Genomic DNA, 15986 nt, shown 5'->3' with positions numbered 1-15986 from the left:
AGGTCGAATGGAAGGACAAATTAAGCATTAGGAGTCATCTAAAACAACAGAGCAACCAGCATTTGTGCCCCTCCCCAACCCCTACCACAGTGTACCCCCCCCTGTCAACGGACCGTACCCACAGATCCCCATGGCAGACTTAATAACATGTAACTGCAGCAGGCACGGTAACAGCTAGAAGGCAACCGGACAACATAAAACCGGAAACAGTGTGTAGTAGGAGAAATGGTGCCGTGCCAGTAAACGAACATAGAAACTGGGGACGTAGCAAATGAGCGTAGGGGTTTGGCAGCATTCTAGAAACGTTGCTAGATGGGGTAGGGGGTGTAAGGCACCGGAGGCAACAAGGAGGAGCTGTCACATAGTTCGCTCTGAGGCCCCTGTCAATGACCACAGTCAGGCTTCGTTCGGCATAGCCGCAGAAAGGTCCATGGAGGAAACGGCCGGGTTATCTCTCTCAGCGGTCGGTCGGGAAGATCGTGTGCGGCGGCGCCTTTGAGAATTCACAGGAGCATCAGGTCGTCCCATCATCAGCCAGTTCGGTAGAGAGAAGGGTGGGATATTCAAGAAATGAAAAAGGGCATCAGCCTCCTCCGGGTGGCGTAGTGTGAAGGTAGCAGCCTCCTTACGGATGACAATGTGAAAAGGATGACCCCAACGGTATGATGCTCCCATTTCTCGCAACTCCACTAGAAGCGGTTGCAGCAGACGTCTCATGTAGAGGGTGCGGGAGGACACATCTGGGTAGAGCTGCAGCGTCTGGCCCTCGAAGTCTATTTGGCCGTAGTCACGTGTCGCACGAAGGATCAGTTCTCTATCCGTATAATAATGAAGGCGACACAATACATCACGGGGCTTGCATTTTCCGGTGTAACTGCTCTGGCCACTCTGTGCACCCTATCAATAGTGAACGTGGCTTCCGCAGGCCGACCCGTAATCATATTGAACAAGGCCAGGACTTTCGTTTCAAGATTAGTTGCCGTAACAGACTCAGGCATGCCCCTTATGCGTACATTATTCCTTCTCCCCCTATTCTCCTGATCATCCAATTGTAGAGCTAGAGTCTGCAAATGGCGGCGAGATCTTTCAGCCTCTTGTTCAAGAACTGAGACCCTAGAGTCCAGAGTAGTTGTTATTCGTTCAGACTCACTGGTTCTATGGGTGAGTTGGTCAATGTCGGCTCTCACCGATTCTATAGCCTGCTGCTGGGAGGTCTCTATACGCTGTACAACTGAATCCAGGTCTCTCCTAGTAGGTAGAGCCTGGATCAGTTCTCTCAGGAGGTGCAATTCCTCATGAAGGGAGGGTTGTGACGTAGTGTGGGCTGCTGGGGAGAACCTGGGTGGTATAGGCCCCGTATTCTGTGAGGGCATGATGGTGTCCCAGTCATCGCTGAGAGGAGAGCAGGAGCCCGCAGCCCCCCCCAGGGCTGCCAGCGCCCGAGTCCTGACCTGCCTGTGGCTGCGAGGTTTGCCGTTGTGCAGCGCCCGCCTGCAGTGCGAGCGCCATCTTGGATCCTGTGGCGCGCAGTGTGTCCGGGCTGGGAGAGCGGCGGGACCTCTCGGAAGTCGGCCTCCGGGACACTGAGCGGGTCTGCCGGTGCGGGCTCCTTACAGCAGCTGGTCTCCGGCGTGCGGGCATACCAGGTGTGCGGGAATGAGCTGGGGGAAGTAAGGGAAGATGTCGCTGTACACGGAGCTCTGGTCGCACGCGTCCTCACAGCTCCATGGCTAAGCTCCGCCCCCCTCCCCAATTCATTTACCTTAGCCATATGACAGCGTTTTTGATCACATGTTGTGTGACACCTGTTGTGGCCAAAAACTCAGTGTGGCCCCCAGCTTCAAAGGAATATACATGTATAGAAGGAATTTGGACCAACAAAAATGAGAGCTCCAACCCTCCATGAAGATATGACATTGGAAGAAAATTTTGGATGTAAAGATGAAAGTGTTCAAAGAAGGTGTTAAACTTCTCTACTGTGTTTTATATAAAGAGAAGATCAAATGGAGCCTTATTCACAAACATCTTACAAATATCATATTATATGTAGAAACAATCACAATCTAGTAGTACAGAATAAATGTCTATACAAAGGGAAATGAATAACTTCTGTGAGAATCTATGTAGTAGTCATTTCAAACACAGTGGGGTCATAGATATAATTCTTTTGTTAGCATTGAGACGATGCAAGGGATCTCCTTCCCACCACTGCCAGATTCATACTCTGATGCCACCACATGGTTCACCCGGGTCAGGATCTTTATTAGTTCTAGTTCTTTTCCATGTTTTTGCAGCATCTTACACAGAGACTGGATGAACCAGGAACCATTACCAGAGTTTCTCCATGCAACATATCCTAGAATAAAAATGATAGAAAAGGTTTGATAAGTAAAGCTAGATTTGCATTTCCAGGGAAATACATAGTGCTTGAAAAGAGCGCCCCTTTACCAGTGACTTCCTTTTAAGAGAAACTTTAATCCTGGGTGCCGTCTCTTTAAGAGCAACTTGGCTCCTGTCCCTTTAAGAGTGACATGAGTCCCTTTAGGAGCGACCTGGGTCCCTTCGCTCTTAAAGGATCCCAGGTTGCTCTTAAAGGGACCCAGGTCGCTCTTAAAGAGACCAATTTCGCTCTTAAAGGGACCCATTTAACTCTTAAAGGGACCCAGATCACTCTTATAGAGACCCAGGTCGCACTTAAAGGGATCCAGATCGCTCTTAAATGAACCAAGGTCGCTCTTAAAGGGACCCATTTCGCACTTTAAGGGACCCAAGTTGCTCTTAAAGGGACCCAGGTCGCTCTTAAAAGGACCCACTTTGCTCTTAAAGGGACATATTTCGCACTTAAAGGGCCCCATGTCGGTCTTAAAGGGACATATTTCGCTCTTAAAGGGACATATTTCGCTCTTAAAGGAACCAATTTGGCTCTTAAAGGGACCCATTTCGCTCTTAAAGGGACCCGTGTCGCTCTTAAAGTGACCCAGGTCGCTCTTAAAGGGACCCATTTCATTCTTAAAGGGACCCAGGTCGCTCTTAAAGGGACCCAGGTTGCTCTTAAAGGGACCCATTTCACACTTAAAGGGACCCAGGTCGCTCTTAAAGGACCCATTTTGCTCTTAAAGGGACCAATTTCGCACTTAAGGGGACCCAGGTTGCTCTTAAAGGGACCCAGGTCGCTCTTAAAGGGACATATTTCGCTCTCAGGGACCCAGGTCGCTCTTAAACGGACCCGGGTCGCTCTTAAAGGGACCCATTCAGAGCGACTTGGGTCCCTTTAAGAGTGACTTGGGTACCGTCCCTTTAAGTGCGCCTTGAGTACTGTCCCTGTAAGAGCGACTTATGTAATTCCTCTTACACAGTGGCTTTGGTACCGTCCCTTTAAGAGCTGCTAGGGTACCGCCCCTTTAAGAGCGGCTTGGGTACCTCCCCTTTAAGAGCGGCTTTAGTACCGTCCCTTTAAGAGCGGCTTGGGTACCGTCCCTTTAAGAGCGGCTTGGATACCGTCCCTGCTACATGGTTGCCTCAGCTCTGCTATTTTACTGACTGAACTCTGCTACTTATAATGGTAAAGATCATTGCTCGGTTACCATGACAATCTTACTCATGTCAGTGAGACAAAATCGCTAAGGACCTTCCATATATTACATCTTCTATTGGCCAATAGTGAACATGTGACTGTGGATGGTGTGATACATTGCCTGACAAGACCTTAGAGTTCCTATTGGTTGCTATGTTTCAGCTATTTGCATATGTGCTGTGATTGGCTGTTAGCGGTTAGAGTGTGGCCATTATTTTCTATGGGAAATTCGGGGTCTTTAAACGTAAATTTCTTAAAAACAACAAATCCGATCGAAACGAAAAATAGATAGCACACCACACACCGCCGAGGGCTTCGAAACGCAGTTTGAAAGGAGTCTGCGCAAAGTGGTTCGGGCTGTATTACGCGCAGATAAATAGCTGGAAGAAGAAGAAGAATACGGATTACAATATAGTGGGCGGGGCGCGATAACGCCCTAAATGCTCTTATGCTAGTAAATTGCATAAGAGCATTTATCGATTTAACAAACAATGCGGGGAGGACGGGTTAAAGTAGTGGCTATGTATTATTGACATACACAGCTACTGCGGCATATCAGCAGGTTCTCTGGGAAGAACCTGCTTATAGTGCCGCTTTAAGCCACTACTGGGCATTTTGTGAGTGGGGGGAGTGCTATGTTTTGTGCAAAATCAGCACACAAAAAAGTGTTAAGATGCTGATATAGCAGTTGCATTATGTGCAAAACAGAAAAAGCTTCCAATTACTACACCCCTTTCCCTCACGATCTGGCTGTATGACTGCAAAAAAACTTGGCGGAGTAAAAGTGTTATTGAAAGCCGGTCTCAAAGTCATCTAAAGGATATGCTGGATTTTCAAACTGTTAACACTTTCTCTGCCTAGCCTGGTTACTCACTATTTATTTCAGTTGATTGCAGACAAGTAATATTTGCCTGGCGGTTGTTGCATTTAATGTGGACTGAAGCCACACTATATGCAGTGTCTGTCAGCTGTATGTTACAGCTAACACCTGTCTGCACCTACTGGGAACTAACTCCCGTCCAATCCTAGGAGTTTAACCCTGTGCATGAAGTCGTCAATATTGATAGCAGCATGCACAGTGTAACCTGACAGATGCCAGACCTGTCAGGGGACTGATCGGCACTCCCGCAGCAAAGAAAGGAGGTTCTGATCAGTTGTTGTGGCTGCCAGAGGGTAATACAGCCGCAGTCTCTCTGCACCAATATAACTGATCTATGCTATGCCGAAGCATAGCATTCATCAGTACAAACAATCGAGTGATTGCAAATAGTAGTCCCCTAGGGGGACTTAAAATATGTCAAAATAAAAAAATTTAAAGGTTTAAAAAAAACCTTCCCTATTAAAAGTTTAAATCACTCCCTTTTCCCATTTACAACTAAAATACATAAACCAAAAAAAAGCATGTTTGATATTGCCACATGCGGGATTATCTGAATTAGTACAATAAACCATGATTGATCCTGGACAGTGATCGGCATTAATAAAAAATTATATCAAACACCAGAATTGCTGATTTTTGGTCACATCATCTATCAAATAAAATGGAATAAAAAAACAACTAAAATGTTCCATCCACTCCTATATTGTTGAAAAATACAGATCATATCACAAAATATGTCCCTCTATGTCTCAGACTGAAAAATAAGGAGGTTATAGAAGTCAGAATACGGCGATTCAAACCCATGTGCCTTGGGGAGCAGCACAGTAGATCTAAACTGTGGAGCTGGGAACCATACCAACACAATCATGGTGATTGGTTCCCTATAAGCCATATAAGCCCTCATTTTCACAAGGACACAGAAGCAAAAGCACCCCATAATTTGTTGCAAAATGTATTTTGTGGGATTGCTTTATTTTGTTCAACCGACATTTAAAAAGACATATGTATTCTGAAATGGTACCAATAAAAAGTATAACTTGCCCCATAAAAAATATGCCCTCGTATAGCTGTATCCATGGTGTATTAAAAAAAAAGTTACGCTTGTTTGAAGGTGATCGTGGCAAAACAAAAACATAAAAATCTTGGGCATTGATCGTAGCAAAACAAAAACATAAAAAACTTGGGCATTGAAGTCCAGAAAAGGCTAAAAGTAGTAAAAATAAAACAAACAGCCAGGTTTACTATAAAAACAAAATCCCCAAAAGCTATTTTAAAAAATTCTCTGATTTTATGGTAAAATCAAAGGTTTTATCATAAAGTGCAATCCTGCAAAAAAAAAAACCTCATATCTCTATAGATGAAAAATTGTAAGCAATAAGGGGGAATTAAGGATATGTGTGACTGGAAATATTATTTAAACATTTATATCAGGTTGTATGTTTGCTGGATATTGACCAGAGGTGATTTTGAAGGTAACGTACACTGATGGTATAAAATATCTTACCTGGCGGTGTAGAATATACATGCAACATATCTTTCTCATTTAGAACTTGTGGAGCAGAATTTGCACAGTCAGATGCCCCATCAGTTTCGATTCCATAATCACATTCTTCTCCTCTGCAAGCCTGAGTTATTAAAAAACAAAAATCAGACAAATCTGATGGGATTTCTGTAGTGTTGTAAGATGATAGCATACCAACTAAGGCTAAAGGTAGAAATTGAAATGTGTGTACATTTTGGTTGAAATTACTATGCACTAAACGGCTGTATTCTATACTGTATTGCAGACGCCTAATTTCATGAGGTCTTAAGTTTATTATTATATTAGCTTTTAAAGCACACCTGTCATTATAACTTTTAAAACCTAAATAGGGGATGTGATATAAAGCAAGTTTGCAATTTACTAAAAAAATGTTTTATAGTTATCGTGCTTTAAAACAAAGCTGTACTTACCAGAAATCCAGGACCAATCTCCTGAAGGCAGATTTTTGTTATTGTGCTGGTTGAAAAAAAAGGGACTAAACACATGAGGTCCCGGCCAGTACAGAGAGTCACAGCTCATTGTGTCCGTCAATCACATGACTGCCTTTTCTCTGTATATATTTAGTCCCTTTTTCAACCGGCACAAGACTAAAAAGTTGCCTTCAGGAGACTGGACCTGAATGTAAATTGCTTTATTTCACATCCCCTGTTGAGTTAGATTTTTAGGGTAGCTTTACACGTACCGGATTGCAGCGTATTTTCTGCTACGGACCCGCAGCAGATCTGCAGCAGATTTGACTAAATGAATGAACACAGCATGAAATGTGCACCATCAAATCTGCTGCGGATCAGCAGCGAATGATAGCAGGAATGAGACTTGTCATCTCTCCCCTTTAAAGCCTTAAATGGAACCAATCACCTCCCAGAGGGAGTGTGACTTGGCCCCAGCACCTTACAGCTGTGGGGCACAGCTGTACCATCTTGGTAATTTGCGCTAACAGGAGAGTCCGATGCCCATAGAGAATGACGGAGCATCGGACTCCCCATTCATTCTCTATGGGCATCTGACCGGGCTTCGGGCGCTCATATCTCCGTGACCCGACCGGCTCAGGAAGCTGGACCCGGCGGGATCATGTGAGTATAGGGGGCTGTAACGGGGGTCGGGAGCCTGTCACCCCGGCACGGGGGGTGACAGGTCTCCTTTAAAATTGCCTTAAGCCCCACCCCCACATGGCTCTCTGTGGCCCACCTGGCTCTTACCTGTTCCTCCCTGCTGTCAGCATGTGTAATAGCGCCAGCAGCGGGCAGGGGAACGAGGATCATGCAAGCAGTGACCTGACAGGTCGATGCTTGCTTGCTCTCCGCATCGCCCTGTGTAATAGGGGCTTTACTGTTTCGCTTCATCTTTTCAAACAAAATGGCACAAAAATCCACAAAATGTGGTGTAGATTTGTCATGCATGGATTTGCTGTGAACTATTTTTTTTTTTAGCAGAAAATCCAGTACCCTTACGATCCATATTAGATACTGGCTCCAGAATCTGTACCAAAATCTAGAGCAAAGGCAGGCCTAGGAAAGTAAAAATAGGCTAAATTAAAGGCATTATCCATTGCTAAAACATAGCTGCCTTCCAAGAACAGTGCCACCCCTGTGCTCCAGTTGCATGTGTGTATATTACACAACAGCTTCATTCTCTTCAAAGGAACAGAGCAGCAATACTACATGCAGAGTGTGGACAAAAGTGCTGCTGTTTTCTGAAGAAAACAGCTGTTTCTCTGAGTTGAGCAATTTTTATGTATTTTTGTTAGTTTATTTATTTATTTATTTGGGGGGTCTGCTTTCTTTTTGTTAAAACAATGCACCAAGATGTCTGCAAGAAGTTATTAAAAAGTGTATATATACAAAGCGTTTTTTTCTTGTGGTTTGTGACTTTCTCAAATGCAATTTTTTTCTCTATAAGATGTGAAAGACACCAGAAAAAATGCATTTCATTAAAAAAAAGACAATGAAGGCCTAGCAGCTTTTATTTATAAGTATTAAATAAATGCTGACAAGTGTGATAGGTTTTAATGTCATTAATTGAAATAAAATCAGAAATGAAATGTGAAATAAGGTCTACTACCCGTCCCCTGTTCCTGCTGGAGCCACCTTGGACTTTGACTAAAATAAATTAAAAACTGCATCAATAACTGCAATAGTAGTGGAAAAAAAATTCCTGTGCCTGAAACTGTCCATGGGGTTGGGTTGGTTTTGTTTTGTATCAACGTGTTTAGTTACTTTTAGTTTTCAGTTTCATGGTATTTTCAGGTTCTTTTGGCTGGCTCAGTTTAGCAATTGCTTCTGTTACTTACACAACCATCGCTACTTACTATTAGAGATGAGCAAACTTTTCAAAAGTTCGTTCCGACTGGACTTCCAGATTTTTTTTAAAAGTTCGACCGAATTTCGGATTTCTTCGGATTTCATAGTTTAAATCATCTATATGATACGGGGGTAGTGTATTTGGTTGAATTTAGGGCTCTACATGTCAGTAACATCATTATCTTTTCAACATCTTAAAGTCAATTTTTTTTTTTTTAGACTTCAATATTCACCATTACTGGGTCTTTGCAGGTAAAAGGTCACAAATGCAGTGAAGGAGCAGTCTCTCCACTCTCGCAAGGGTCCAACTATAGTATTTGTATACCTGTATAGCTTTTTTTTTTAGAGTTTTATTCTACACACATGCACAAGGCATATATTTGTGCCTCAGGAAAACACCTATGTCATATACACTCTCGCAAGGGTGAAATTATAGTACTTGGATATCTGTATAACACGTTTTTGTTCTGTGCACCCTTTGCTCTCCTATGCTTAATATATCTACCTATCTATCTTTCGCCCTCTCTATTTTTCTCTCTCAATCACTATATGTTTCTCCTCTCCGCTTTCCTAATAATCTTTTTGTCTTTGCTTTTGTACAATATCTTCTCAGCGTTTTGTCACTGACGAGCTTTATGCACTGCTAACAGTCTCCTTCCTCTCTCTGTTCAGACTGCCTCATGCGATCATGTGACCAATCCTCTTAAAGCAATACCGACGTCACACGGGGTGGGCTAGTGCAACATCCCTGCTGATTGGATGTGTTCCGGGCATCATGGGAAAGCGCTTTTCCCCCCCAGAACACTTCCTGCTTTCTAAAATGGTGGCTTCCATTTTAAAAAGCAAGAAAAAAAATTCAGAGCGGATTTCCAAAAATCCGAATCCGACCGGACTCGGATTTTTGGAAAAATCCAAACCGGATCCCATACCAGCCAAACCGGTTCGCTTATCTCTACTTACTATGCATATTCACAGTTTTTTAGTTACCTGAATAAAAAATAGCTTTGGTTTTTCAGCCAGTGTCTTGCAGTTACGGTTACTGAAAAAGTTAACCAACCAGTTCAGCTCAAAAAGCTTATCGCGAGTAAAAATGCCACATTCATTTCCATGGCTCAGGATAGCGCAAACAAAACAACTTCTTTGACTGTGGTCCTCAGAAGCAACTACAGTATGATCACAGATACAAATTAGAAAACAACATCTATTACATATTGTACATAACATTAGTTCTGATTCACTAACAATGAATAAAGGTGGAATTTTTCCAATTTTCCTGTAATTCTGTGTATATATATATATATATATATATATATATATATATATATATATATACACACATTTAGTATATGTTTGATATTGATTGCACATCTAGGCTTATAAAGTATGGAGTATACACAGACAGACCGTATTCACAAATTCAGATAATATTGTATCGTAGTTTGTTGGAAGGAATATGCTTTTGGTTTACATAATTTTTACAGTAAGGCTGGGTTCACACACAGTATTTTTCAGTCGGTATTTCGGTCCTCATATTACAACCAAAACCAGGAGTGGATTAAAAACACAGAAAGGATCTGTTCACACAATGTTGAAATTGAGTGGATGGCCGCCATTTAATGGCAAATATTTGCTGTTATTTTAAAACAACGGCTGTTATATTGAAATAATGGCCGTTATTTACTGTTATATGGCGGCCATCCACTCAATTTCACCATTGTGTGAACAGAGCCTTTCTGTGTTTTCCATCCACTCCTGGTTGAGGTTGCAATATGGGGACCACAATACTGACTGAAATATACTGTGTGTGAACCCAGCCTGAGGCTGTATTTATACTCCCTTTATAGTCTATATGATATTTTCATTGCCCTTTTGCTAAATCTTCAGTTTAATTAATATGTGTTAGGTAGCTTGGTGCCCTAGGGGTGGGACTACCGCCCTCAGTGTACCAATTCAGCCCGTCCCTCCTCATAAACGTTTATTTGGCACTCCACAGCAATGAGCTCAGAATGGTGTCATTGCAGAGCGCTCAATATTCATGGGCTTGTCCTTGCTGGACAACAAGGTAATCATCGGGAGTCTGACTGCTGGGACCCCCATTGTTCACCATGGAGGCCAAAAAAAGTCTAAACGTCTAAAAAAAAGACTTTAAATGGGTATTCCCATAATTTAAAGTTATCCTCTATCCATATGATAGGGGATAACTAGGTTATTGGTGGGGGTTTGATGACTCAGTCGCTCCATAAAGAATGGAGTGCGGACTGTGTCATATGTGGTCCACTCTTTTCATTGCGGCAAACTTTTCTCCTCCGTTCTTGTGATCGTTGGACATCCCAGTGGTCACATCCCCACGGATAACCTAGTTATCCACTATCATATGGATAGAGGGAAACTTTAAATTGTGGGAATACCCCTTTAAAGTCTTCCCAACATTGTTTTAGTGTTACATTTGCAGAATATATTTGAATAGTGTTACACTGCAGAATATATTTGATATATATTTAGCCAGAAATAGTTATATTAGTTGTGGAAGCATGTTAGTCTGGCAGTGTAACTTACTTTTCTGTAGAACTTTTTCTGTTTCTGTATAGGTTAAATTGTCTTTGGTTCTTACTTCAAACCCTACATTTTTAAAGGTTTCTTTTAGGTTATTTCTGTCTTCATTGGTGCCCTCCCTCCTTGGTAAACCTTTAGAATAAATATAAACAAATAAAATTGCCAGAGAGGGAAGTAAGTGTTTGATAGACAAACATTTTTGCAGGTGTTCCCACTTATACTGTATAGGATGGAGAGGTTCAGCTGTGAGACATAGCATTAAAAATAAAATCCTGAAAATCACATTGTATTTGCATTGCATAATTACTCCATTAAATATGTTTTGATCACCTACCAACCAGCAAGTATTCTGGCTCTCACAGACCTGTTAGTTTTTTTTTATTTGTTTCTTTTTTAGAACCCCTTCTACTTGGCATTCATTGCATACCTGTATTAATTGCACCTGTTTGAACTTGTTACCTGTATTAAAAAAAAAAAACACCTGTCCACACAATTACACTCCAACATCTCCACCATGGCCAAGAGCTGTCTCTGGGGACAAAATTGTACACCTGCACAAGGCTGGGATGGGCTATGGGAGAATAGAGTCTGGGGCTCCATGCAAGATCTCTCCACGTGGAGTAAGAAGAGATAGTGGTAGTATAGTTAGGGATTGGACCCATGGCCTCTCCTGCTATACCTCGTATGACATAGATGGTAATTTAGAAGGTTTGCACTTCCTACTCTATGCTCTAAATGCGCCTCTTGATCAACTTCCTGAGGACACGAAGAAACCCACTGCTCTCCCCATCCATAAAGGCCTGGCAGGCTGTCCATAGGCTCTCAGATCTGCCAGTACACACATCTCTGTTGCTCCCCTTTCTGGGAAATCCTCACTTCCAGGATGGGAAACCAGGGCGTATCTTTTCCGCCTGGCAAATCCTAGACATATTTTCTCCTGCACTATCCTCTGCACAATCCAAATTCGCCCTTTTTCTTATCTGCTTTCTTCCTGTTTTTGCAGACCACTAGTTATGCAAAGTAATGCAAATGGTAAAACTACAGGAACAGGAAGACCTCACAGGTAATCTCCTGATAAAACTTAGAAACACTTTGTACCTCATCTCGCACTTCTATACTTTCCTACATTCCAATCTTGACTACTCTACCTCCCTGCATGGCCTCTCCAAATAGCTACAACATATGCCCCACCTCACCTCCTCTGATCTGGTAGATACTTTGTATAGGGCACACAAATTTCTCACTGCTGCATCCTATTGGAATATGGCGATCAAAATAACACATAGGGCATACATATATCTGCATCGGAAATACATAATGGAACGCATTTAGTCGTCTGTGTTCCCCAGATGTCAGGCTCGACCAGGCTATACCACTGGGGATTGCTCTGAGATCCTGGTCTTCTCGAGACGAATCAAAGATTTTTCCTGTACCAACTTGTTGAACTACAGTATGTACCTTTAATTCCCGAATGGGCCATCTTCAGCCATGTGGATTTAACCGCCCACCCCTGCTCAAAAGAAGACAGATGATACAATATAGATATTGCAGAAATGGCTCTCCCCGACCTCCCCATCCCTAAGCCTTATTCTGCAAAAATTAATGTTTCTTTTTAAAATGGATTGGGTGGAAGCTACCTTACATAAGGAACCCAAGGTCAAAACTTTTTTTTTTTTTTACTTTGGGAGCCCTTTATTCAAATTATGCCCGCTAGTATCCAACAGAAACTACGGAATGCGTTCCAATTCACCACTTAGTACTTGGAACAGTGGATTTCAACTAATTCCCCTATTCGATTTGAGTTGATTGGTGTTTAACTACTCCTATTTGCTGTCCTCCTCTCTTGTTGTCACTCCTTGGAGTGCTTTGCCTGCACTTAATTAGTTTTTATTTGTTTTGTTACTAGTTTAGGCTGTGTTCACACTACGTATATTTCAGTCAGTATTTGTATATTTCAGTCAGTATTGCAACCAAAACCAGGAGTGGATTAAAAACACAGAAAGGATCTGTTCACACAATGTTGAAATTGAGTGGATGGTCGCCATTTAATGGCAAATATTTGCTGTTATTTTAGAACAACGGCTGTTATATTGAAATAATGGCAGTTATTTACTGTTATATGGCGGCCATCCACTCAATTTCAACATTGTGTGAACAGATCCTTTCTGTGTTTTTAATCCACTCCTGGTTTTGGTTGCAATATGAGGACCACAATACTGACTGAAATATACGTACTGTGAACGCAGCCCCACACTGGTTCATGTTTACTTTTCCAGGTGGGGCAGAAAAACTGTCACAGAGGACTAATTCCAAAAATGTCTTGTGTTAACTGTAGTTCTGTTTATTTCTTATAATTTCTAAGAACTGGATCGGGTCTCCCACATTGTACCACTGATAATTAGCAACTAAGCAGTGCGAAACTATGTTGTTGGTTGATGTACCTACTTTTTTGCAATCTTTGCCACACTCCGCTGCCTACACCTCTCCATCTACCCATCTACCCAAGAAGTACTCCAGAAACGAACTTTAATAAAGTGATATCACTTTGTAATGTAACTTTATTAAAAAAAATATGTATTTTTTTTTTCACATACTCCATTTGAGTTAGTGACAGCAATGAAGAGCAACATGGGCCCTCTGCTGCCGCCAACATTTATGTCGGGAACTGCAGGGCTCTAAACCTTGCAGTTTCTGATCCCCTGCTGTGTTTTAGCGCTTCTGAAGCTAGAAGCATAGGGATAGCAATCACTGCTCCCTCTGCAGTGGCTGATGGACACAATGACTGTATCTGGTTGAGCGGTGCTCTGCACTCACACATCCAGCTAAACACGAAGAAGAGGAAAGAATGGCTGCAACACGCTTCCAATCAATCAATGCTTTATTCCATCAACTGGTCAGAGATGCAAACGATAAGGCAACAATTGTTTCATGCCACATGCGCTTCATCATGCCTTGATGGAATAAAACATTGTTGGATTGGAAGCGTGTGTCGCAGTGCTGTATACTTACCTGTCCCGCCGCAGCTGCCGGTTTACGGTCCACCCCACAACACCCAATACTGCGTATGCTGAGTGGCCATTTCCTTTTAGAACAGCACATCAGCGGCAAATGTGAGGAAGAGGAGAGCAGTGGACAGCAGGTGGCCTGGGAACTGGCAGCTGGAGCGGAACGAGTATTTAGCACTTTCATGTACCCTGTAACGCCGGCAGCATCATAGATGAGTAGTTTATGCCAAAATTGCAGCCTATCATTATAAGAATCGGGTCACAGAAGTCAGACCACCGTCAATTAGAAAGCAAGGGCAATATTCAGTGAAATAAAACCCCTTTTAAAAATTATAGATTTAATTCACATTGTGAATCCTCTCATATTGCAAAATATTCTTATTATATCATTCTAATGTCATAAAGCATATTGGTGACTGATGATTCTTTTTATATTACCCTGGATGTCAAAGTATTCCATGTTCAGTATTAAACAAAGGCTCTTTTTAGGGTAGTCCACCTTGTAACAGTTATGACTGCCACCTTTCAGCATTGTTGGTAAGCATAGACTTCATTAAACCTGCCAAAAACATGAGAAAAACAGGGAAGGATATAAAAAAATAGCTTACAGTCTCTAAAAGATTTTATATGTTTTGTTGGCTTGTAGTGAAAACAATTTTAAAGAGGACCTATGACCAACCAAAAAAATGAAATGTCACTGTCATTACACAGCTTTGGTTGCCCTTAGTTTCTTATTTAGCTGTGTGCAGGCCTAACATTGGAGGCATCCCGGTCAGGGCAGATAATTGCACAGGATGGTACTCCCACCCCCAGTGCATCACCTCATTTACACATCTGATAAACTTTAATATTCACAAAAACTGTGCCAGGGACCAAGGTAAGAATCCTCAGTGCCCGTGTCCTATAGGAACATATCAGCAGGTTAGATGCCATCAGGCCTGGGCTGAAGCACTGGAGGCAGACCGACTCACCCCCAGTGGGAGGAATCCCCTGCCCCTCTATAATGCGGCACCATTGATTCTAATGGAGCTGCATCATAGAGGGGTGGGGGTTTCTCCCACTGGGGGTGGGTCGGCCTGCCTCCAGTGCTTCAGCCCAGGCCTGATGGTACATTCACTTTAAGGGGTCAACAGAGTGTATAGTATTAGTATTGTATCTCCCATTTCAGGGCAGTTGGGTGATCTATCTAAGGTAAAAATCTAAATTTTTCATATAGAAAATTTCATGTGGTGTGGCCACTTTAGGTTTCCATAAGAAGTGCTATAAGCAACTACATTATTTTTTGTTTCATTTTCATACACAGCCCTATGTTGCATATGTCTACTATAAACCAGCTCTACATTGTATGATGATGGAATTCACTGCAGTGACTGTTCCGAAAGGATACAGCTCTTACGTGTCAATGAGGATTTATCTGGAAGTTTCTATCTTGTTTCCTGTGCATTAAGTGTGCAAGGAGAAACAATAATATTCTCAGAATATAATGTATAAAGATTGGGCGGCAAAAGTGTTAACTTTTCTATTCATAGACAAATTCTTCTGAATATAGTCAACAGTAGCAGTAGAGTGCACTATCCAGTTTATACCATTTAGGCTTTAACCCATAAACTGACTGGATAACTAGATAATCGATAGTATGTAGAACGATTACTTACCATGAAAAGCTCAGTAAATAGAGATCATAAAGTTCAGATTTCCTCAGATAGTGCTTGCTTGTGTTCTGCACTTTGTCCTTTTTTGAGAAAATAGTTTCATTTTTCTACTGAGCCAGTAAATCCTCTCTGTTCTTATCTTTACGTCATTGGGCTGTACTTAACCCCTTCATGTCACAGACCATTTTAGTTCTAGCACTTTCATTTTTAACTCCTTGTGTTAAAAAAGCCATACTTTTCATTATATATGCTAGGAAAACCAAGAAGAGGGATTTGGCTAGTAAAATTGAACTGTTAGGCTGCATTCACACGTTCAGTGTTTTTCCCGGTCCGTGATTGTGGTCCGGCAGCTACCTCCGTGATCCGTGCAAAACAGTCCGTTTTTCATCCGTTTTGCATCCGTGTCGGTTTTTTTCACGGATCTGTGAAAAACACGGATATCATTGAATTCTATGGGGAATCCTTTCCGTGCATCCGTT

At 42.1% G+C, this 15986-nt stretch overlaps 1 protein-coding gene across 1 annotated transcript; it reads right to left on the bottom strand.

Annotated features, from left to right (window-relative positions):
* Positions 1–1805: 1805 nt before the first annotated feature.
* Positions 1806–15734, bottom strand: LOC138796852 (caspase-3-like). Its single transcript, XM_069976562.1, has 6 exons — positions 15511–15734; positions 14294–14414; positions 10854–10982; positions 9285–9460; positions 5959–6079; positions 1806–2356 (listed from the first exon to the last, which is right to left on the bottom strand). The coding sequence occupies exons 2-6, from the start codon at positions 14385–14387 to the stop codon at positions 2151–2153; spliced, it is 726 nt and encodes a 241-aa protein (XP_069832663.1). The 5' UTR covers positions 14388–14414; positions 15511–15734; the 3' UTR covers positions 1806–2150.
* Between the last annotated feature and the right edge of the window lie 252 nt (positions 15735–15986).

This window comes from Dendropsophus ebraccatus, chromosome 7 (assembly GCF_027789765.1).
Source record: "Dendropsophus ebraccatus isolate aDenEbr1 chromosome 7, aDenEbr1.pat, whole genome shotgun sequence".
NCBI classification, from domain to species: domain Eukaryota; kingdom Metazoa; phylum Chordata; class Amphibia; order Anura; family Hylidae; genus Dendropsophus; species Dendropsophus ebraccatus.
The sequence above is the reverse complement of the archived record's forward strand: the minus strand, read 5'-3'. Positions and strand labels throughout refer to the sequence as shown.